Source organism: Patiria miniata, unplaced genomic scaffold, assembly GCF_015706575.1.
Source record: "Patiria miniata isolate m_02_andy unplaced genomic scaffold, ASM1570657v1 HiC_scaffold_1, whole genome shotgun sequence".
NCBI lineage: Eukaryota > Metazoa > Echinodermata > Asteroidea > Valvatida > Asterinidae > Patiria > Patiria miniata.
In genome coordinates, this window is record NW_024037047.1 from 35,669,755 (window position 1) to 35,695,381 (window position 25,627).

At 41.6% G+C, this 25,627-nt stretch overlaps 1 protein-coding gene across 1 annotated transcript in view; it reads right to left on the reverse strand.

Annotated features, from left to right (window-relative positions):
• LOC119733210 overlaps window positions 1-25,627 on the reverse strand; it is a 199,410-nt gene that overhangs the window by 99,998 nt on the left and 73,785 nt on the right. Inside the window, 21 exon segments of the mRNA XM_038206800.1 lie at window positions 15-131; window positions 685-831; window positions 834-904; window positions 1,855-2,059; window positions 2,543-2,674; window positions 4,743-4,903; window positions 7,041-7,299; window positions 8,481-8,618; window positions 8,990-9,141; window positions 10,795-10,837; window positions 12,800-13,006; window positions 13,723-13,854; window positions 15,028-15,182; window positions 16,186-16,441; window positions 17,909-17,963; window positions 19,450-19,699; window positions 20,680-20,935; window positions 22,473-22,527; window positions 22,878-23,124; window positions 23,842-24,094; window positions 25,304-25,361. Of these exon segments, the coding sequence (XP_038062728.1) occupies window positions 15-131; window positions 685-831; window positions 834-904; window positions 1,855-2,059; window positions 2,543-2,674; window positions 4,743-4,903; window positions 7,041-7,299; window positions 8,481-8,618; window positions 8,990-9,141; window positions 10,795-10,837; window positions 12,800-13,006; window positions 13,723-13,854; window positions 15,028-15,182; window positions 16,186-16,441; window positions 17,909-17,963; window positions 19,450-19,699; window positions 20,680-20,935; window positions 22,473-22,527; window positions 22,878-23,124; window positions 23,842-24,094; window positions 25,304-25,361 (3,349 nt within the window).

Here is a 25,627-nt window from a genome sequence, read left to right on the forward strand (position 1 = left end):
GTCCATAAACTTGCCTGTGGTTGCTGGTGTGATTTGCTCTGGTGGACCACTGCATGGTTGAGGTAGGAGAACATCAGCACTGACACTCAGACGGTTCACCACAAGACCACTAGCATAATCTCCAATATCACCTACTCAGAAATAGTGATAAAATTCTGTGTTAGATTGCGTAAACATCACAAGCGTTTTCTATGGTCACAAAATCAAGTTTGATTTGCTAGACAGAGGCAAATTCAGGGTGGTCAAGGGGGTACTGAAATCTTTTCTGTTCACAATTCTTTGACCAAAACAGTTTAAAGTTGCTTTCCACACAACCGATGTGCAGTTCCCTCATGCATCCAACTATCAGGCCATTTTAATCACCTCCAAAACTAATTTACTCCACCAGGGCAGAAGCATTAATCCATGCCAGCTGGATTGTAACATCCTCGCACATTCAAAAGGGCAGGGGACAAGGCCTTCTCGATCAGTGACACTGAGAAGGCTCTGTCCCTGAGTGTCTGGTCCTCAATGCTGGAATTCCTTATCACACAACATCTGTAACATCAGCTTTTTTGACAACTTTAAGGGTAGAGTGAAAACTAATCTGTTCTCTCCACGTTATCTGTACCTTTATGTTCTGGAGCTGTCCTTAGTCGCGCATTGTAACTTGCGAAAATGTGCGCTATAATTATTAAGACTTACCCAAGTCTTGAGCCCACTCCAAAGTTCCGTTTGGGTTACAGAATGGTATCGGTGCTGTGAAGTCCTGAAGGATGACAATGTCAGGAGCACAGCCTCCAGCGATGCAGAGTTGCAGGGAGAAGGAGAGGAGCAAGTTACGGTTGTCTGTGTCTTGTCGATTGTGAAGGTGAGCAAGACGGCATCACTCAGTCTTTCCCTTGTCACTTTACCCCACTTGTAACTGCAGACATTTCAGATCAACCCAGTAATGTATTTATCAAAAAAATTGAGTATTTGAAAAGTAAACTTCCTTAGAGCAGGGCCCAATTTCACAAAATGCTACGACGTTGCGACATGTCAACTCGTAAAAGTTGTACGATCCATTTCACGAAACTTGCGAAGTGTTGAATGCGTTGTAAATTCCTTGACAATGGCTTAAAACACATCGCAAGTTACGACAAGTCTAGTGGGCATCGTAAAATAAGGAGAGTAATTTTCTTGGCCAGGTTTATGCCATAAACATTACATAGACAAGATTATCATACCGAGACAATGTGTGTAATGTTGTAAATAGAAAATTCATTGAATAATTATGAATTAGACTGAAAAATTGCATTTGAAATTTCAAAGTAGCCATTCAGTCCACTGAGAGCTTGTTTTCCTTTAAAACTGGATAACACTTCTGCCATTTTGTTTTACATTCGAAAAGCTTTTTCGAGAGGAGATCTGACGACTCTTTGTTGAATATCAGATGACTATTTACTGTACCCTGAAAAAATACATAAAACAGTTACCGAGTTGTACTATAAATTTATACACCTACGATGCGTCACAGCTGCGACGCATTGTAGGGATAAGATAATAATAATAATAACACATTCTTATATAGCGCATTTCAGGACCGCTGGAGCTCGCAATGCGCTTTACAATTCACAAACAATTGAAAATATAACTAAGGAAAACAACTTTCAAATAAATGTGTCTTGAGGCTGGTCTTAAACAATTCCAGGTCACTTATAGATCACAGTGACAGTGGGAGAGAATTCCAAAGTCTAGATGCGTCGCAGCGCTGCGATGCATGTAAGTTACGATGGGTTTCATGGAATCGGGTGCAGGTTTCAATATTGACTTTCAACAGAGTGTAATTTTATCTTGGATTGCATTGAATATTCCACAAAATAAACTACATACCTTAAAAGGGTGACATTGTAACTCCAGTTCTCAAATCCAACGCTCAGTTTGAAATCACAGGGGTCTACAATCAGCCAGGCCCTCAGGGTGCGACTGATGATGCCGAGGTCTACTGCTAGACAACACTCCACCCCTAGGCAGGATTCTGAATAGTGACATACACCTCCTGACGGAAGTGTGGGCAGAGAGGGGAGGTGTGGACACACTACAGGAAACAAGAGAGAAAAATGGGACATTGACAATGGTTGAATGAGAATCACAAGGGTAATTTTGAAGTGTTTATTCACTGTCTGAGAAACATGAGGCCTGATTCCAGTTCATGGAAATGTAAAATTAAAAATGAAGGAATTTGGAAGCGTGGACAGAAAAAAAAAGGATTGTAAATCACGATGGCCGCAACATGATAATGGTCTATACATGTCAGGAAGGCTTCCACTCCCCAGTGCCAATCGCATGGTTCTCTGATTTTGAGTTACATAAGGGCTTTGTAAAGCTTTGAAAATGTCACTTAACACATGTCACTGAAAGCGAAGGCATTGTGTGAAATCTTATCAAGGCAAGCTTTGGATGCTTAGGGCATCCCAGTGATGAAGAAACCGACCCACTAATGGGCACCTCATTTAGCTATATCACTCAATATTAACTTAAAGCCCTTATACAGGTCATGGGACAATGCTAATGCCCCTACCTCCAGACTGACTAGGCTGGATCACAGGTGGGCAAGGTGAGGCCGAGACTAGACGAGATGGTAAGCCAAGAGTCTGAGCCACAGCCTCAAATCCAGCATCCAGGCTTCCGAGCTGAGAGATTGAGGTTATACCTAGCAGTAATAAAACAAACACTGCGTTATTTGATGTCAGTGAAACACAATATCAGCTTATACCACAATGGGCTCCGTGCACAAGTACCCCCTCAATGGTGAGAAAGGGAGAGTGGAGAAACTACACTAGGAGAGATATTTGAACATATTGCTGATTATGCTTGACGCTCATGCAAAGACGCTATGGCTTTCTGAGCATTCATAATCAAATTAGTCGTGCGTACTTCATGCTATACACGCATGAAACAGTACACACATACTGAAATTTGTATCCTTGTGGAGGCATTTCTTTGTTCTCGTGTAGTGAAGTTTTCGAGTTTGAGAGTGAAGTTTCAAAAGCTTTTATTTTAACCAGAATTAATTTCCTTGGCTGAAATTCGGACTTAATATCCCTTTTCTAAAACTCTTCCATTTGCCACAAATCAATCCACCTTGGAAATTCCTAGTTTTTGAGTAAAATCCATATATCTATTTCGTGAAAACCTTGTGGAGACGTATTCATCTATAGAAATTGCCCTGTGGAGACGTAAACAATCTTTTGTTCCCTATTGTACACACGTCTCCAGAGGGCACGGTGTATCATATCACGTGTACAGGGTTCCTTATGGGGTAGGAAACACAATAGAACAATGGACCCCACGAGGAAGTCTTTAGAAATCCATCTGCCCCATTAGGGAAATGTTCTGGATATTGAGATTTAAATAGGTCTCTCTCAAATGACGTCACTTCGTACAAATTGTCACCTGTATCGGCATTTTGGGAGTCAAATTTTCAAAACACACATCTGCTGCACCGTATTTCGATGATATTTCAAGCAACATACTTGATGGATGATGAATCGATGGATCGGATGGATGCTTGATGGATCAGCTAAACTACTTAACCAGTTCACATCGTGTAATGTAGTGAGCTTGTCAATAACACATGGATAATAGTTGTTGCTTCGATGCTTGCTTGGTTTATTGTGTCTCAGTACATCTCAGAACATCACATGAGGTTCTATGCTTATCAAGGGCTACACTGTTCTAGGGTGCAATCTGATCCAAGTTGGGGCCTTATTCATTATTCATTTAGTAAGTTGGGGTTTATGTATTCCAGTGTGGATGAGGTAATGTCTGGGTCTGGGTGTGTGGTTTCAGAGCACGTGGTGCCTATACATAGCTTTCATGCAAGGATACTACACATCGGATGACGTGTATACACGCAAAGGTTTGCGGTATTCGGAACGGATGCTGGATAAACATGATACGTCACTTCACGGTGCCACCACCGATGTACATGCAAATGCAACTTGTCCTATTAGGTTCACTTAAGCATAATCAGTATATTGTTGGTGCACCCTAATGTGGCGAGGCCCCCAACGTGGCGCACTTTGATTTTTCGCCTCTAGTGCCTTGTTAGAGCAAAATTGTTACCTCAAATTTCACAAAATGTGAAATTTCATCAAGCTCTAAACATTCCTGTTCATAAATCTTGATACTGAGTTATATTGATCATGATCATGAGTTCTATGACCTCCTCATCAGGGAGCCTTAGAGATCAAGACCCAGAACCCAACACTCAACAGGGACACTGGGTACGACCTGCCCACCATCTATGACGATCTGCTCTCACGTGACTGCCCCTAAGGTGGTCAGGTGAGCGGAGGGATTATGCCACAATGCTGAATGAAGAGGTCGTGACGACCTCGCAAGCTACATCATGCTTAACAAAATCAGAAAGGTAACTATTATTTCTAAATTTGTTGTAATTTGTTTTGATATGGCAGCAGAAGTTCACACCCTGGACGTCAGTCATAATGCAATGAAGACAAATAACAATGCACTGAATAGATAGGGTAGCATATCACATGCATTTAGCTAAAATATGGCCCCTCAACATGAACACAAAAAGTCTGGAAATACAGCCGAGAGAAAAGTCACAAAATTCGAGCATTTTAACTGTATATTTTGTTAAAAAGGTATTTGTTAATTTCAATTACTGCTATTCCCTAAATCATAATCAACTTTTCCACTCCAACAACCAGTGGAATTCAAATAAACATTCCATGAAGGCAATTTAGTCCTACCTGGTAGATTCTTCCAGGAGATGGTTCCGTTGGGGTAGCACATAGGAAGAGGGGATACTGCAGTATCTAAGATCATGAGTTGTCCTGTACATTGACCATGGATGCATGCATCTATGGACAGGCTCATTGATATCTCACCATCCATGAGCTCCAAGGTGTACCTGCATTGGCAAACACATATTCATAAATACCTAAGACAGTTTACGCATTCCTACTGGTCGAGAGCCCTTTACGCGGCCGGTCTTAAACGGATGATAAAGACAAGGCTAGCTGGTCTTAAACACTTTTCCAGTGTCACATGAAATTTGGACTCCCATGAAGTACGGTGCCTTTTAACGTTTCATTGGTTGAACGTTCACATTCCTTACATATGCATGCGCAATGTACTACCAGTGAATCGGTGATTTCATGGTCCGAAATTCACACTACACCAGCCCAGCTGCGTTTTACGCGACATCGCACAATACGCGCGATGCGCACGTCAGTGTCCTTATAAGGTAATGAGTTGCGGAGGGGCATTCCCTATTATAGTCGAAGGGGTGGTTTGTAAAACATGAAGTAAAATTGTTAAACAAAATGTTTGGCAACGTCTAGTTTTTGACTTGTTTTGATTTTTGGATTGAAAAGATTTGGTTTTTTGACCGAAAAGGTATTTATGAATGGGATTCGCCTCGGGAAGCCCGTCTGGCTAGTGAAAAAAAGTTAAGGTAGTGATAGTATAAATGTTGGTACTCAAAAAGGCTCTTACAGAGTGCTAGAGACTTACAACTTACACTACGCATAATACAAAGATAATAAAACAAAGAACAGCTGATTTCATCTGGGATAGCCCCTAGAGTCAAATGTAGAGGCTAACCCCCAGTTTAGACTGGCGTTCCAGAGCCGAGCAAAACTAAATTCAGTCAAGATTTAAATGAAGTAAATGAAAAATCTGATGTCTGAAACAATTAGGAGTGACTAGACGTGCTTGATGGTGCAAAATTGACTGTCAGTCCTTCAGAAAGAGGAGTGATTTTCAGACGTCACTCTAGTCATGAGCCGAACTCAATGCCAATGTATGCAAATGTTTGTAAATTATTATTAACCGTACGACATATCCCAAAATGCTGGCTTGTTGCCAACATAGCCATCTTAAAAAAACACCCTAGACCTGGGGAATGTTTTGGCAGTCACAACCAAAGTTGCCCAGTTTTTGGGCAATTACAGGCCCTAGACATTTGGATGCTTTTACGATGTGCGTTTTTGATGTCAAAAGGCTACGTCCTATAACCGTCATTTTACGCAAATTCCCAGTCTGCTCATAACTAACGTGCGCACGTCGTGCGACCGTCCCCTTGCACGTTCTTGCGCCTACAATGTATGTTTGCATAACATGGCAGGTATAGTATGCAGCGTTTTCATATCGGGTGTTTCGGACAAATGCCAGGTTTAAGTTTTCTTAAGATGTCTATATGTTTACTAAGATTGAGTGTTCATTTGTTTGTACACTCTTCTCCAGTGTATTACTAATTGTCCGCCTGAACCCAAAAATCTATTTGGGTTGCCTGCACTCGCTTCTAATCTATTGGTTCGACAGGACTCTGGAACGTATATCCGAACCAGCGGTTATTTCCATTGGGGGCCCATAATCTCATACACAGAACACACAGGTTGAAAATCCCATTCAAAGGATATGGCCCTAATGATGATATCAATGTACCTTTATGCAGTAAATGCATTTAACAATTGTTTTGTTATACCTGTCTTGGATTCTTTGGATTGTGTGGTAAAATCACGAAAAAAAACGGCAGTAACACAACACTCATGACAATCAAATGTCAACTCACATGCATGTCGCGTGCTCGAAACAGCTGATGGTCTGCTAGTTCGCTGCTCCCACTCATGTGTGAAAACATGGCGAAAATAGCGAGGGTACCAACAAGCATTTCATACCGTACGTACCACACGTTCAAAGTCAAAGCATACTCCCTGTGGTACGTCATATCCCACAGGGAGTGTGCTATGACTTTTTATAAACTGAAAGCATGATCGTTCTAGGCCAATAAAAATACAGTATTCAAGACAGAGGTATAACAATCTCTAATATTTGCACTCCTCAAGTATTTGGAATACCTCATATCAGCAAAATGATCCATTAAATCCACCGCATGATGTTTTGATCAATCACAGCCTTGACTAATGTCTGACAGAAGAAATGGAGAGACTGTGGCATTGGAGAGACGCACCTGTTGCTCCCCACATACAGAGTGGGCCGGGCCTAATGGATCATTTGATTCTTAATTAGTAAAACCAGTTTACCTGAGCATGGCAAAGTTTCCAATAGTGATCTCCTGACTTGTATCAAACTCCAGGTGTGAGAGGGATTTACTGTACTGCCAGTTGCCAAACTGTAGCGTCAGCTGGCCCAGGCATGGATCTATCACCATAGAGGTACTGAATGAGTGATGGAGCGGTCCAAGGTTCACATCCAGGCAGCAATGTATGCCAAAGCACGTGTCGAGGATAACACAGTGAGCCAGAGAGGTCATGTTACTGGGAAGCTGCATGCTGGGACAATCTGGAAGAAAATGAGGTTGCACCGTATCATTTGATTGAATGGTCCAAGGTTCACATCCAGTAAGTATTGTATGCCAAAGCAAGTGTTGAGGATGCCACAGTGAGCCAAAGGGTTCAGGTTACTGGGAAACTGCATACTAGGACAATCTGAAATGAAATGCGGTTACACTGTAACATTTGACTGAATGGTCCAAGGTTCAAATCCAGGCAGCATTTTATGCCAAAGCAAAAGTTGCGGAGGCCACAGTGAGCCAGGGAGGTAAAGTGTCTGGGAAACTGCATACTACGACAATCATGAATAAAATGAGGTTACACTGTAACATTTGATTGTATGATCTAAGGTTCACATCCAGGCAACACTGTATGCCAAAGCAAGTGCTGAGGATGCCACAGTGAGTCAAAGGGGTCAGGTTACTGGAGAAACTGCATACTAGGACAATCTTGAATAAAATGAGGTTGCACTGTAACATTTGATTGAATGGTCCAAGGTTCACATCCAGGCAACACTGTATGCCAAAGCAAGTCTCGAGGATGCCACAGTGAGCCAGAGGGGTCAGGCTACTGGGAAACTGCATGCTGTGACAATCTGAAATGAAATGCGGTTACACTGTAACATATGATTGTATGGTCCAAGGTTCACATCCAGGCAGCACTGTATGCCAAAGCAAGTGTTGAGGATGCCACAGTGAGCCAAAGGGTTCAGGTTATTGGGAAAATGCATGCTGGGACAATCTGGAAGAAAATGAGGTTACACTGTAACATTTGATTGAGTGGTCTAAGGTTCACATCTAGGCAGTTTTTGCCAGACAAAGCTAGAAGCTTAGTGTATTACTGTATAGATTCTCAGGGGCACATATGCACCATTTGGAGACATGTGTGGCCTAGTGGTTAGGGTTTGTAACTCATGATCAGAGGGTCAGGGGTTTGAATCCAGCTGCTGGTCATATGTTGTGTCCTTAAGCAAGCCACTTCACCCCATTTGCCTCTCTCCACCCAGGAGTATAAATGGGTTCCGGTATTAGCTGGGGAGTAACCTGCGATGGACTAACATCCCATCCAGGGGAAATAGATATGGTCTCAGTCATTTCATGCTACTGAAAACGGAGATAAATTGGGGGTGGGGTAGGGATCCGGGCCTGCTTCATCAAATGTTGTATAAGGAATAGATTACAAGAAACCTACTGCCATAAGACTGAGGCCCCATGGGGCTGAGACACGGTTGACTGCTGAAGAAGTCTGGGTCGATTCCAAGCTGTGATAGAAGGGCTAGCGATGCTCCCCGGATGACCTGTCCTGATACTGTCTCTATGAAGCCGTCCACTGGAGAAAGAAAACACCAAAGATAAGGACAAATTTAAAGTTGCATTGTGTTGTGAGGATGCGGACAGTGAGATGTTCAATGTGACTTTTGCTTGTCACATCTTATTGAAATTTCAGCCATTTAAACTGAGTCTGAAACTGTCATTTTGTCTAGGTGTATGTAATAACGTGCCAAAGTGAACTGTGAAATAACAGACCTTACTCTGGATAAAAGGGCCTTGAAGAACATTACCAATATCAACAGGGATAGGCTCAACCTATTCACGCGATGCCTGCACTTACCTCCAAATGGCAATTATAGACGATAAAAGGCAATCATAGTTTAATTCCTTAGAATAGGTGACCCATAAGACACCTGTCTGTAAACTCACCAGATAGACTGTAACTGCTGAAGCGTGTGTTGCATATAGGGATTGGGATGTTACGCCTTATGTTGATGTCAGTGCACAGTCCATCTATGCAATATTCTAGCACCATGCTCAACATCAACTCTTGAGTATCATTCTGCTTGCTGATTGAGTATCTGGAAGGGGAGATATAGTCATACCCTAATCAAAACCTTGCTTGTGTGTTTATACCTGAAGCCACACCTACTAACACTGATTTAATATCCCTCTTTTAATCTTTGCTGATGAAATTACTTTTGCAACATTTACTCAATATTCTGCATGCCAATGGACTACAAGCCCTCCAAAATATTATTTCAGACAACAACAGCAGTGCTACAATCTGTAAACTCACAGAATTTGTGCCCAGTCGTAATTAATTCGTCTTTCGGGACAAACTGTACTTGCAAATGACTGGTACTGTCATGGGTACACGCATGGCCCCACAATCCGCTACGTTCACAAGTACCCCCTCACCGACAAAGCAAGTACAGTTGGGGGTGACCGACCGACGCCATCTTGCCTGACTGCAATTCATTGCCGCGAAGTGCGGCCACTGCGTGTGCATAGTACAAATCCCCTGGTGTACGTGCGTCACACACAAGGAACAGTGCGTGCCAACCAGCGAAATGTCCTGCCCATGAGACGTCGTTGCTAGGTAAAAGGGCGCCCTCTTTCGTCGGCGCACGGAGCCCATAGGCGAGCCTATCCATTTCTCCACAGTTTCCTACAACCCTTATTACACTTTCGCTACACCGAAGAAATTTTCAGGATCTGGCCACTCGGAAAAGAAACACTTAAACATTTTTCATCAAAGTTTGAATGAAGTCCACCTCACTAAACTCACTTTGGAGCACTCTGACCAAGTCAATTTTCTGGACACCACTGTCAAGATTGACAGGGGTGGCTTCACACCCTCAGTCTACCAGAAACCCACAGATTATAACAGTTATCTCCATACCTCCAGTGTCCACCCACCCCACACTACCAGGTCTCTAGTATAAAGCCAAGCATTGCACCACAACCACATCTGCTCTGACCCAGAGGATCTTGACAACCAGCTAGCCAATCTCCAACAATCATTCTTGGATTTGGAATACAAGTATGACACATAATTAATGAACGTATTCTAATTTGATGATCCTATAACACTTTGAAGTACTATAGTTGTGACTCTTTCTGTGTCCTTTCTCCATACTAAGACAAAGCATGAATGGACACAAATTTAATATCAGAAAGAAGGATAGAAGACTGTTGCTAAAAATATCAATTTACCGGGCCACACATTAAGCCACACATTAATTCAGAGAAGCTGCACTCCAACAGGTTCAAATCAGGGGTGGACAGGGAAACTACACTTGTTCATAGACCACACCATATTCAACAAGGCAAACAGGGATCGTGGCTTTTTGTCACACTGCACCATTGATAATTTCAACTCAGTGATGTTTGTGAGTTCAGAGAGTCATGGCCTAGCGGTTAAGAACACCAGACTCATGCTCTGGTGTTCCAGAGGCAACAGAGGCGTGGGTTCGAGCCTGCCGGGTGGACACTTGTGCCCTTGAGCAAGGCACTTAACCATTATTGCTTCGTCCTTCGGATGGGACGTGAAAGAACCCAGTGACACTTATCGCTAAGAGAAGGGGTTTGCCCCGGTGTTTTTGGTCTCCTGTATAAACTCCCACACGGAGTATTTTAGGAGCTGAACCAACCAAGAACCAAGAAGAAATGTCACAAGCAACAAGCTAGTGACTATGCAGTGCTCAAGACGTAGATTTTTCATCTCTTACCTCAGATTCATTCCTGAAGCAATTGCGACAGTCATCTCTTCTCCTAAAAAATAAAAAAAAGTATCAATATTATGCTTTAGCATCTGTTAATTCTTAATTTTGACATGATTACTTTCACAAAAATTAAATTCATTACCAAAAAACCTTACACAGCCATGGATGTACAGGATGGGAGGGCACAACAAGGGCAACCGGGGTTCAGGATACAAAATATTTACAGACTCAACCATTTGCGAGTCACCTATACCCTTTGGGATTTAACTTTGAAAACATCTGGTACACTGACTTGCTCAGAATGCTTGGCATATATTAACTTTGAATTCTCCAGTCCAAAGAGACAGTTGCTAATCACATGATTCGGGGAAAGCTCTTGCATAGTTATGTAAGAGACACTCAGCGCTAATACATTGTTCACAATGGTTGAGAATGGCACAAAGAAACCAGACTATGCCGGAGCTGGGGGTTGCTAGCATAAGGCTTGCTCCGAATCACGTGATATAGTAACAATCTCTTTGATTGGGAAAATGCAAAATTAAAACGTGCAAAGCATTGGATTAAGTCAGCGTTCCAGATTTTATTCAACCTTAATTTAACCTGCAAGTGGCTTATTGAAATAAAGCCTTTCAGGTTGCATTTTTATTTTAATGTGAAATCTTAAATTTCATTTTCATAATCCAAACTGGATATAAAAATATAGGGTTTTCTTTAAATCTGTAAAAATGAACTTTATTTGCAAAATTTTCAATATGGGCCTTATTCACGAATCGGCCATACTGGATTGAGAGTGAGGTAAAATCTTCATTTTTGGAACTTGTGTAGGGATTCCAAGCTGTTTCAATGAATAATTTAAATGAATAATTTATCATTTGTAATTAAACATTCCCTAATGTTTAAAGCCAGATTAAAAAAAAATGACAGTAAAAAAAAAGGTGCGCATTAGGCCTGCAAAAATAGTCTGGCGCTATCCCATTCAACAGTTAAGAATTAATGATATATGTTCAGGGAACTCAACAAAAATGGCCAACGCGTGAACAAGGCCCACTCACCTCTTCCATTAAATATCTACGCCGCCTAATTGACGGTTATCGTTATCAATTTTCAAAGGTACTCTGACTCGGTAGTGGGCATCAATCCCTTATGTGATTTGCCAGCCCCTTTTATTGACACCCTCCTAAAGCACTCTTTGAATAAGCCGGTGTACTTATGATGTCATACTTTGTTTACACGTGTGCTTTCTTATGGTAGCCTGGTGGAGATGACGGTTTCGTAGCCCAATAGAAAAGCGCACAAGTAAACAATTCGTCAGCAACACCATGAAGTAACACCCATGTACATACCAGTAAAAACTAGCAATCGGAGAAAACGGCATCTAAAGTTGAGCACCTTCTAAAACAACACTTTGCGTCAAAACGGCAGAGTATTTTCAGTTGGGTTTCTCGTTGTGGACACATGATGAATTGAATTTATTAAATCTGCTGTTTTTCACCCGTTTGTGTATTAACTCAACAAGAAATAAGAGAAAAAAGGTGAGTGTTAGTTCGTCAAACCGGAAAAGCTGCGAAACTGTAGATTTTCGTTTTCACAAAGTAACACTCTTCAATGTATACATCACGAGGAAAGTGCAACTTCAGGTCAGCGCGCGCAGGCTCAAACAAGTAGAGTGTTACTTCGTAAAAACGTTATTGCTCACATTTGAGCAGAGTGCGCGCCATGCATTGCAATGGTAAATGGAACTTGAACGTTACTTCTTGAAAACGAAAATTGTCACTTTTGTGCAAAAGTTGCCATGGATAACTAGAGTAATTTTTAAAGTAAAGCTCTTGCAGCTTTGAAACTATGTGCAATGGTAGGCCTTGATGAATAATGTTTAAAAATGTAAAAAACTGAAAATCGAAAAAGTTTTGGTTTAACACGTGGAGTGTTACTTCGTGGTGTCGGTGACGAATTAAAGTGTGACATCATCAGTACAGAGGCTTATATGACCAAAGACACAGCCAGCTCTTACCCCACTGATAGCTAAAGACAGAGCCATGGAAGGACCACTTCTCCAGACCCAATGAGAAGGTGAAGTCACAGGGATCAAACTCGAATGATGCCGTGGTGGAAACTTCAGCTATCTTCAGGTCCAGTTCCAGGCAGCATCGTAGCTCTGTGCAGGTCTCACCAATCACAGTGCAGTTGCCTAGGATACTAGTGGAGCTGGCACAGACATCTAGAGAGAAAGACAAACAAGTGATTGATCCATTCCAACCCGCACACTGGGCATGAGGGCACGAGGGCAACAACAAGTGCACCTCCCCACTGCTACGCTACATGTTCCCGGTGTGAACTTCATACACAAACAGACTGTTTCCCAGCCCCCCGAAAATATTGGAAATCAGCAAATATTGAAGCTCGATCATCACCTCCGAAATTGTACTTTCATGGTACGGCCTCTTGCCATTTTGCAATAGGCTGGTTGCAGGCATAACATTACCGTTGTGATTTTCAATTCAGGAGGCGAGACTCAGACCTGTACACATCATGCATATCCTTTGCATACACCAGGAGGGATACCTCCTGATGTATGGAAGATTTACAGCCAGCTAACTGTCCCCAGTTTTGAAGTCTGAAAAACAGTCATCAAAAGGTTACACTGCAGTGATTTAATTTATTTCTGGAACAGTGAGTTCTTTAGTGAGTATCTTTTTTGACTTATTGCCATATCAACACAGTTGTTGACGGCTTTGCCTCAGGTGCTATGCATCCCTTGGGTGTTAAATTATCTAACAGTATCTCATATATGGCCGTGTGACTCTCGACTGGTTTTGTACTGATTTCATAAAGAGTTATATAAAATCACCTCTCAATAACAAAAAGAGAACACAGTTAATTTTGTAAGTGAGAACTTTCTTGCGCCTGTTCTGAATGCATTTTAGCTGCACATACCCTGTGTGTCATAGCTGCATGCGTTTCCTGTCAGGAAGCCAGTCAGATTAAGATGATGTAGGGCTGCATCTATGGCAAACTGACCAACATTACCACCAAGGTAACTCAAAAAGCCTGACACTGAGCCATCACCTGAGAAGTAGAAAAAAGGTTACAAAATGTAACACATGCATCAGAAACTTCTTAACATGAGAGTCAAGGTTCATGTACACACATACTGAAATGTGTATCCTTGTGGAGACATTTCTTTGTTCTCGTGTAGTTAAGTTTTCAAGTTTGAAAGTGTAGTTTCAAAATGCTCTCATTTTAACCAGAATTAATTTCCTTGGCTGAAATTCGGACTTAATATCCCTTTTCTAAAACTCTTTCATTTGTAACCGATCAACCCACCTTAGAAATTCCTAGTTATATATTTATTTCATGAAAACCTTGTGGAGACCTTGTATTCGTCTATAGAAATTGCCTTGTGGAGAGGTATACAATCTTTTGTTCCCCATTGTGTGCATGTCTCCAGAGGGCACAGTGTATCAGATCATGGTTCTTTATGGGACACAATAGAACAATAGACCCCACAAGGAAGTCTTTAGAAATGTATCTGCCCCATAAGGGAAACGTTATGGAGTTTCAGATTTCAACAGGAACAAAGGAGAACAAAAGAGGAGGAAAAAAAAGGTCTGCCCCACAAGAACCAGTATGTGCGACCATGTGTACTATGTGTACTATGTGTACGTGTAGGCAGCGTCATGGCCTACATGGAGTGTCATGGCCTAGATGGAGTATCATGGCCTAGCGGTTAAGAGCACCGGACTCATGCTCTGGTGTTTCAGAGGCAACAGTGGCGTGGGTTCGAGCCCGGGCCCTTGTGCCCTTGAGCACGGCACTTTACCATTATTGCTTCGTCCTTCGGATGGGACGTTAAGCCGGAGGTCCCGTGTGTTGTATAAGGCCCAACGCACGTAAAAGAACCCAGTAACACTTATCGCTAAGAGAAGGGGTTTGCCCCGGTGTTTCTGGCCTCCTAGTTATACTCCCTTGTGGAAGTCCTTAGAAGAAGAACCAACCAAGTACATGTACTTCCAGATCAAGTCACAAGCTATTCAAATGTACCATAAGATCTTAGTTATTCCTTCTCAGTCATACTGAAACAAAGTTAGGAAAGTAATCACTAAAAAGCAACAAATATAAATTGAAACTGTTGCAAGTGACTTGGCATCACAATGCAATATGTGAACTTTACTTCTGACCAATGACAATATATCACAACAACCCAAAGTCACTGGCCATAGAAGTGTGCTGTGAACATACCAGGCAGAGTGAATGTATCGTTGGTGTTACACAGCGGTATGGGCAGACGACTGCCAGCAAACACTGTCAAGGTGTCACATGCTCCATCTAGACAGAGGACTAGGGACAAGTCTATCTCAAACTGCTTGTCTTCGGTGATCTTAGCCACTCGCCATCTATATGTTTAAATGCAAAAGAAGGAAATGTAACGAAGTTAAACTATTAGGAACTAGTGGTGTGCATTTACGGGTAGTACAGGAACCGGGTACCCTATTGAATTAAAACACGGGTACCCGGGTACCCGGAAGAGAAACCCAACCCCTAAATTCAAACCCTGGAAGTTGTCTGAAGGGCTTTATAGGTTTACGCTGTAAACTGCAACTTTCCCGAGCATCATCTTTTGCATGTTAAAATGCACTTAAACGTGAAATCTTGTTTGATTTTCAATATAGCCTGGTTTAATTTTGGAAATTCTCAAAAATGGCATTCATAACCTTTCATTTTCATTGTCTGGGAAGTAACTGAGTAATTTGTACAGTTGGTTACGGGTACCCGATCCTGACATCAGCGGTCAGGTTTCTCAGGTACCTGGTTCGGATGCACACCACTATTAGGAACTGTCACCAGAGTGTTCAAGTTGAAGCAAAGTACAGCTGCCAACAACTTTGCGATTGATTAGATTATACATTAATTGCCATTAATCAACTAATTGCCATGTCATCATCATCTTGCACTAGTCCTAGCTTCAACCACTGATGTTATATCGTGTGCTTGGACACTTTGATTTCATTGGTCCAGGATGGTCACGTATCTGGACAATAAAAGTGCATCTCATACACTGAGGGTGATATCGCAGTGCGTTCATTGCACGCATTGCGCACATGTGTGGAACCTGCTGGCGCGCTAGCTTTGTGAAATGAGAACTGCAACGTCAAACGCTCAGTCTCATGTCCGGCAGGACATCAACACCGTCAGTTATCAAAGGTTACATCGCAGTGACTTAATTTGATTCTCACACAGTAAGTTACAATCATTTGTCTTTTCGAGTTATTGGCACAAATCAATTGTTGACTGCTGTGATATGGGACATGCCGTTTTTAACCCCCACATAGCACCCTCAACTTCGCCTTGAGTGCTATGTGCCCCTCGGGTGTTAAAAAAGTGTCTCTGTTGTCATACCTTACAGTCAGGACACTATTCACAACTTCCTCCATGACATCACCCAGTGGGTAGTGGAACAAGGTGACACTACGTTCCCACTTCTCAAAGCCCACAGACAGGGTGAAGTTGCAGGGATCCAGGATGACCCAGGCACTGACGCTGCGAGTCGTTATCTTCAAGTCCATCTCCAGACAGCATCTGATGCCCAGGCAGGAGTCAGTGACAGCGCAAGACAGGAAGTCAGGGAGCTGGGTGACATCAACGGCTGGACAGCCTTGAAGAAAGAGAATCAATTACAAATATTACAAATGACAGTGACAATTCAGCCTGTAATACAGGTAGGTGACATTGCATGTGAGGAAGTCAGGAAGCTGGGTGACATCAACGGCTGGATGGCCTTGAAGAAAGAGAATCAATTACAAATGACAGTGACAATGACAATTCAGCCTGTAACAGGTGACATTGCATGTGAGGAATTCAGAATACTGGGTGACATCAACGGCTGGACGGCCTTGAAGAAAGAGAATCAATTACAAATGACAGTGACAATGACAATTCAGCCTGTAACAGGTGACATTGCAAGTGAGGAATTCAGAATACTGGGTGACATCAACGGCTGGACAGCCTTGAAGAAAGAGAATCAATTACAAATGACAGTGACAATGACAATTCAGCCTGTAACAGGTGACATTGCAAGTGAGGAAGTCAGAAAGCTATTGACATCAATGACTGGACAGCCTTAAAGAAAGAGAATCAATTACAAATAAATTACAAACGACAGTGACAGTGACAATTCAGCCTGTAATTGGTGACATTCCATGTAAGGACGTCAGGAAGCTGGGTGACATCAATGACTGGACAGCCTTGAAGAAAGAGGATCAATTATAAATATTAGAAATGACAGTTACAGTGACAATTCAGCCTGTAATAGGTGACATTTCATGTGAGGAAGTCAGGGAGCTGGGTGACATCAATGGCTGGACAGCTTTGAAGAAAGAGAAAAAATAAAAAATGTTACAAATGACATTGACAGCGACAAATTCAACCTGTAATAGGTGACATGGCATGTGAGGAAGTCAGGGAGCAGGGTGACATCAACGGCTGGACAGCCTTGAAGAAAGAGAATCAATTACAAATATTACAAATGACAGTGACTGTGACAATTCAGCCTGTAATAGATGACATTGCATGTTAGGGCGTCAGGAAGCTGGGTGACATCCACGGCTGGACAGCCTTGAAGAAAGAGAATCAATTACAAATATTACAAATGACAGTGACAGTGACAATTCAGCCTGTAATAGGTGACATTGCATGTGAGGAAAACAGGAAGCTGGGTGACACCAATGCCTGACAAGCTGGAAAAGACTGGAATCAGTGACAAATAACAACAGTGACCGTGACAATGTACACAATGTACAGGTTAGTTTTGGAGATGCTGACAGATATTAAAAGACATTATAAAGAACAAACACAGCTAAGTCACAATAAACAGCAGGTTCAGAGAGGAACATTACAAAATTAGTAAATTAAACTTTATTGTAACCTAAAATTCTGTACGAATTTGTATGGTACACAACACCAGCGAATGTCAACACGTCAGGGGTCTTTCACGGTATGTCTGAATGGAGGAAATACCTTCAGTGACCTGGTTTTGAACAAAGTTTGTTCTTCAAAGTCCTGCTCTTATTTGGCACCTTTTAGGTTATTAATTATTACTGGCAAATAACCGCATCAAACTTACCACTCCTCAAAGTGCCTGGTGTTCCCCTGTCACAAGGTGCACTCTGCAGATATTGCTGCAGTGGGGTTAAGAGCAGAAAGAGATTACACTCACTTTACAACATGTATTTAGATAAAACTGTTGTCAGTATAGTGAAATTACAATTCGGACGATTCACAAATGCAGTGCGCCACCAAGAGTTTGCCACGGAGAGTTCATTTTTCCCAGTGCATTGTGGGGGATGGTCGACAAATTCGCAGCGCGGGACATTTGAAATTGTTAGTTTCTCCGGTCAGTAGTTTCGTAAGCGTATGATTCGAGTATCTCTTTACCCTTTTGTTTTCTTTTTATCAATATGGTGTTTTTTTGTAAGGCGGCAGAACGCTATGCCCAAATCTATAACAAATTAGCTCAAGTTGTCTACTGACACTCATTCGAATTGTTCATGTTTTGTCGACCGTAAACTTGACAAATAGACTCTCCATGGCAAACTCTTGGTGGCGCACTGCATTGTGAATCGCCCGAATTGGATACTGAAAAAAAGCTGCAGGTGGGTGTATTATATGAAGTAAAGTAACCATATTGTGTTGTGCCAATCTGTGTCTAGATTGCATTTCTCCCTTCAATAACCAGATACAGGGACAGATCCAGGTTTTGCTCAAGGGAGCAGGGGTAAGCTATGATTGAGTATTCATATACGTGTATATGTAAGACAGTTTACCCATTCCTATTGGTCGAGAGCCCGTCACGTGGCCGGTTTTCAACGGTTGATAAAGACCGGCTGGCTGGTCTTAAACACTTTTCCAATGTCACATGAAATTTGGACTCCTTTGAAATCTGGTGCCTTTTAGTTACTGTTTATTGGTTGAACGTTCACAATGCACACAAAGGCATGCGCAATATTACCAGTGAGTCGGTATTTCGTAGTCCTAAATTCACACTACACCGGCACAGCTGCGGTCTACGAGTTATCGTGCATTACACGGGACGTGCACACCAATCTCCATATAAGGAGTTGTTTACGTCATGGACACTACCATAATACAGCTACAGGGTTGTTTCGAAAAGGTATTTATGAATGGGAATATATATGAGCTTGGCCAGTATCAAACACTCTGTATAAGACCAGCTGGAGTCTGGATGCTGATAATTACCCTTGCCTTCATTAGGGTAATTATCAGCATCCAGACTCCAACCAGTCTGAAACAGAGTGTTTAAAACCGGCCAAGCACACATTTATTCCCTTACTGAAGTCATGCGCCCCTGTTAGAGGTGCTCTGCATTCTGAGGCATATTTAAGGGAACATGAGGATTATGTGTGACGGATTTTGGACTAGCCACTTTTAAACTATTTTTTTTACGCGCCCCAAGGGGAGGGGTTACCCCCCTAATACCCTCATACATGTAGATCCTCCATTCCAGTCAATTCAATCTTATCAAGGCGGTACACTACCCACAATCTTTGTAGGATTTTATGAAAGAGATTAGCCATTACCAGTAACCTTGGATAGGACAGTGGTGTAAAGCCAATGCCACAACTGATTCAAACTATGCACACTCACACTCAGGCCAAACTTCTCCAGCACCAGGTCAATGGCAAAGTTTCCAATGCGACCGCCTAGCTCTCGTTTGAATCCCTCCACTGTGCCATCACCAGGCAAGGTGAATGATGTAGCATTAGTATTACACAGGGGTATAGGAACCCAGACGTGGTCAAGTATTGGGTTCATGGTGCACGTGTCATCAATGCACAGCGTGAGACCCAAAGTCACAGAGAAGACTTTCTTGGCTGTCAGCTTCTCAATGGAATAGCTGCAAATAGCAAATGTTACAAATTTGAAATACTAGGGGGCCAAATCACACAAGACAATTTTCACAGGCATTGCTTTCTTTATTGAATTCCTGCATTAATACAAGGCACAAATCATTTCATATTGTTATCCTTTGACAACAATAATAGTACAGTGTCATATTTTTCTACACGGATACTCTACATGGAGTTCAAATAAAAATGTTGTGTTTTATCTTGAAGTCGTATTTTCGATCCGCTTTTACAGATTAACGAGTGTTACAAATTTCAAAGGTTTAATTTTTAAAATGTGGTAACTTGAATTAAAAATCATCAGAACTGATAATTGTTTTCTTCAAATCTCTAATCCTTAAAGGCGATTCTTCAGAAATTGAACCTCAATTAATTTTTTGGGAAAAAGAACTTTTTTTATGTGATGTAATACAAATGATTATTGTTCATTAAAGTGTTGCTAGTAAGTAAAGATGCAAATTTCTTAAGAAGTTTCATAAGTTGGTCTTTTTGCATAAATAAGCATAAATATAATTACACAATGACACACACATGACCGATCAAAATGTCACACACGTGACCACAGAATAATTCCCATTTAGTAAAACTAAAGCAGAGGTTGTACATTGTTTATGCATTCTGTAAATCACAAAAGACTAGTCTTACTCCAAAATCAGTATGGTCGTGTGTCCTTAGAACTGTGGAGAAAAGCGTGAATATCCGGTGTGGGTCGGATAACATTTTTACATCTGATGTCGCACACGTGACCAAACTTTGATGACCCCTCCTACTATTTTCACACAATTTGTGAAAGTACAAACTCTACTCTGAAGTAGGGAGTGAAAAGTACTAACCTGATGAATCAGTGAACGTAATATGTCAGATGTAGTTAACAAGGGTAAAGCTTCAAAAATCAGACAAGCCCAATTTTATGTCACACAGTTACCAAAGAATGGCCCAGAAACAGAAGAAACATAACAACCAAACCCACCTCAACATCACAGCGTTTCCAATGTTCACAGTTTCCACCTTTCCCCAGGTGTAGCTGAAGAGAGTGATGTTCAGTTCCCAGTTCTCAAAGGCCACGTACAGCTGGAAGTTGCAAGGGTCGACTTGAATTCTTGCACTCAGCATGAGTTCAGTGATGACAAAGTCAAGATGGATGCAGCATTGGATGCCGAGGCAGCGATCGTCAATGGAGCATTGGATGACATTCTCCAGAAAGGGTAGGGAGATCATTGGGCAGTCTAGTAAACAAAACAACAACAACAACAAAAAGGACCCAAGGTTTGGATATAATTACTGGGACCACGCTTTGCTGTCAGAAGCAAGTAATAATTTCTCTGTTTGATAACAATCTTTTTATAGAGATGTACCGGTTATAAAAAAAAAGGAATAAGCCTCTGTACTAGTGATGGAGACTCTCATACGTCGACTCTTGTACGTCGACGAGCTGAAGAAGGACGCAGTGCAACAAGATACTGCTGAGCTGAGGACGCTGATGCTGGACCAGGATGCGTGCAATGCTCCCGAGAAGGTGTCGGCTGAAGACGACCTCTCACACCAACGCATCAACTAGAGATGACGTCACACTTTGTTTTACACCTGTGCCTTTCTATGAGAGCCTTGTGGGGACAACAGCTTCATAGCCCCATAAAAAAGCAGACAAGTAAACAAAATGTGACGTCATCAGTACAGAGGCTTATTGTAAAAGTGTTTTCTTGACGTTTCAGACGGTATAGTCTGTCTTGAATTTAATTAGTTACTTCTCAGACAATGAAAAGGAAGATTTTCAATGATATTTTGAATGAAAACCAATCTACATGGAAAACCAAAACAAATTTCATGTTTATGAACATTTTAATGTACTACAGACAACGCTCACGAAAAAAGCCATAAGGCCCTTCAGACACCTTCAGTTTTGATAAGACCGTCTTTTACAGGTACCCTGGTTCCCATATTTTTCTTCAATAGGGTACCCGGTGTCACGGTCTCACTTCTCCGGCGTGCCAGCTTCTCGAAGTTGGAAATTTGGCTTCAACACGCATGCACAAAATTGCGCAGTAGCGTTCACTTTCGCCAACTTTATGTGTGTGACGAGTTCTTTGGGGTTGTACTGGTGTACGTAAGAAGTTAGGATGTTTGCATGTATACGTCACAGGGTACCATCTAATCTAGACATAGGCATGGTGGGCGCGCAATTAACTCCCAACATCCGCCTAATAACCAAAAAGACTTGAAGGATGCACATTAATTTAAACAGTGGTTGAACTAGTTGCAAATTGGACATGCATGTGATGGACCACGACCAAGCAAGGAACACGCTTCTTAATTTTTCCTCAATGCACACGCAATGACGATGGGAACACAACTTCAGAATGCTTGCAATATGACTTGACCCACAGGAAGTGTTACATAACGCATTCTTGGGTGTCCCTCACTGTGTGGACCGGTAAACTTTACAACAACACAGCCCGAGGAAAAGTAAGCACAGCAGACACATGAGCATGAATAGTGCTCATGTAACATGCACTGTAATGTGCTCAATTATCCGCCAAATCCACCCGGAGAAGCTGGCACGTCGGAGAAGTGAGACCGTGACACCGGTTCCCATACTACCTGCAAATGCACACCATTAGAAGTCAGCAGTTCAATCTGAGCTCAACAATGTGAGCTCAACCAATACCAGGTCATGATTACAGTAATATTAAGTTCACCACTGACTGGGCCACGTTTCAAAATTTGTTTGCCAAGTAGAAACTGATCAATTAAAAACCGACTTACGGGTGCCGGTCGTCATCTCTGAAGGCAACTGGCATGCCGTTCCAATGATCATATCCTGAAAAAATGACAGATCAATAAGAACTAAATAAACTCTATGCAGTGAGGAAAAATAATTCAACAAGATTGGTTTAGGTATAAGAAAGAAAATATGAATATTATTATGTAAGAAATATATGTATGGATCATGCAGACACACAGACATATGAGGTTTTGGCAAGAAATATCATACAAATACTGTTGAAATAACTCTTGCGAATCAGTCTTTGTGGCATTTGGCTGTATATCAGAAGTTGGCTGGAAAATGTTGCCTTTTGCGAAAATCAAAATTTTCGGGCAAAAATAATCCCGGCGCAAAGTGGTTAAGACACTAAATCCCCCTTAAGTGCTCCAATGTGTCAATCTCACCTGTAGGTTGAGTTTTGTCAGTACCAGCTGGATAGCTGCCTGTCCCACATTGTCTCCCAGCTCATTCAGGAAACCTTTGACTGAGCCATCCCCAGGCAAGGCCAGGGAGAAGTTAGCATTACACAGAGGTATTGGGATTCTCTGGTCAGCCATGATAGGGAAGTCTGTAGCGATGCCATCGATGAGGAGAGAGAAGGCCAGATCCACTTCATACTCCTTGGTGGCATCAAGCTTGTCAATGGAAAACCTGGACAAAATGAATCCAATTTGGTACTTGTTTGTTAGAAGTCTTCAAATTTCACTGTTAAAATTGACTGAAAATACAAAACGGTCAAGATTTTGTCCTCAGTATAAGTCTATGGTGATCACAACAAATTATCACATCAGGAACTTCTGAAAAAGAACAGAGACACGTAAATCAGTCTCAGGTGACAAAATCAAAATTCCCAAAAATATGGAGGGGGGAATTTCAAATCAAGATACTGGAAGATATCAAGATATCTCTTCTTGGAAGAAGTGTGGTTCTGAAAAGAACTGGTTGGTTGAGTGAACCTGTTCTTTTCAGAACCACACTTCTTCCAAGAAGAGATATTTTTCCACATGGTGTTACCCGCAAACTTTATAATTTATCTCATCCGCCATGCAAAGCTTCAAGTCATATATACTTGAATTTACCTCATAAAACTCTCATTTTTTTAAACAGAAAGAACTCTATCGAGGTCATACAAACCACAAACTTTAACCCTAAACGTTATAATTTTTTGGCAATGTTATATAGAAGATGTCACCTGTGATGTAAGTGAGGGTATCAACTAATTGTCTACAATTATCATTCTGGTGTTAAATCTAGTCTTTTGATCTCTTTTCACAGGTTTATAGGTGTAGATGTCGCAGTTATGAAGCAAACTCTGAGCAAAACACTTCTTGCACTAGCTTGAAATATACTGTTTTTATATAAACTCACCTGACGCTCAGTGCATCTCCAATCATGAAACTTTCGATCATTCCCCACTCGTAAGAAAACAGCGAGACATTGAAGAACCACAACTCTAGCCCGACAGACAGCGTATAGTCACAGGGGTCAATGATGAACCAGGCCCTGGAGCTGATCTGGGTCACCTTCAAGTCTAGATTCAGACAGCAGTGGAGACTCGTGCAACGACTGCTGATGTGACAGGACAAACTGGGAAGGCTATCAGGAATCTGCACAGGACAACCTGAAACAGGAATTCAAAATGTAGGAGTTAAAGCTGGAGTCCATCATTTGCAGATATCCAAAGAGTAACTAGCGTAATTCTTGTTGAAAAACATACTTGGTTGAGAGATAATAAGGGGACTAACTCCCTGTGAAATTATTCTTTCTGGAAAGCTGTCATTTTGAAGAAATCACCAAAGAAGGCCTTTCCAACAGTGCTTCTTAAGACGCACCGTAGGAAGTTTAAATTAGTAGTTTGTTTGGTTTTGCGGCGAAGCGGGCGCAAGCATTGGCACGAAGACACGCGCGGGGTTGCTATAATTCATCGGATCAGTGCGCAACATCGCGTAGCTGCAATGGGCTCATTGAGAACGTGTCTCGGACGCTGAATTCAGGCCCAATTCAAAACATGATTCAGCAACTTTTGATTTGAAATCGAGATCCTAGAATGCTGTTTTTCTCGGAATATACAGCTGAAGCTGAGCTGAAACTTCATAAGTTTAGTTGTTCAATACCCTTCTTTAGATTGTGAGCACGTTTGTTGCTTCAAACGAACAAAATGCACAAATTACAAATGATGGACTATACCTTTAAACAAGAGTACTCATGCAACTGTGATAGTTTTCAATGGAAGGTTTCAACCAGGAAAACTGTAAATTGCACTACGTGAAAACTTCCAAAACAGGATTCACAAGTCGTCATCAGTCAATCACAATTCAATCGGTCTCAGATTTAAGTGATAAGCTACTCAAGTGAGCTGTAGGAAAGCTTAGCACTCATTTGCCTTTGAGATTCACTTGTCTACAAGTCTGTGATATTCCCAGTGTGCCATTTACTTACGTTTGTTAACTTCTTCAGTAATACTTGCAATGTCAAGTCCAGTACTGAATTCAGGCTGTGTTTAAAATTACTATTATTTCCAATGGCTGTGGCAAATCATTATTTTGCAACAATGGCAAAAATAGAAGCTGTAGCCATAAAATATCAGTTCAGACATTGAGGAGGCTATGTCATGGGAAAGCTATGGCAAAGATGCCCATTAACAACATTTTGGGGTATCCTTATGTCAGTTTCTTTCAAAATTAACACTAACAGTCCTGAAATTTCCAACTTTAATATGAAGTTCCACACACCCTAGGGGTTTAGGGTTGATACAAGTTAAGTATTAAGCATGACTGTCAGAAAAAATGTTTGAAGTCTTTCTATTGCAGTACAAAATGTCAGTACTTACTGTCACTACCAACCGGGAGTGCTGCAGGAAGAGAACAGGCGTCTCTGGACAGGAAGTTCTAGGAATAAGCATGAAGAAAACACCCACTTAAATCTACTCACATCCATGATAACAATGAGATTTCAATTTTTTGGCGCGTAACTGGCCAACTACATTCCTCTTTTTTCAATACAGTTGAATTTGGAGCACAACTTGTTTGTCAAAGTTATTCACTTTTACAGTTAGAAAAGAGAGACAATAAGAAGACAAACTGACACAAGTGTGTGACTGTGTTTAGTATGGACTCTGTGCACAGGTATCCCTCAACAATAGGCCTACAAAGAG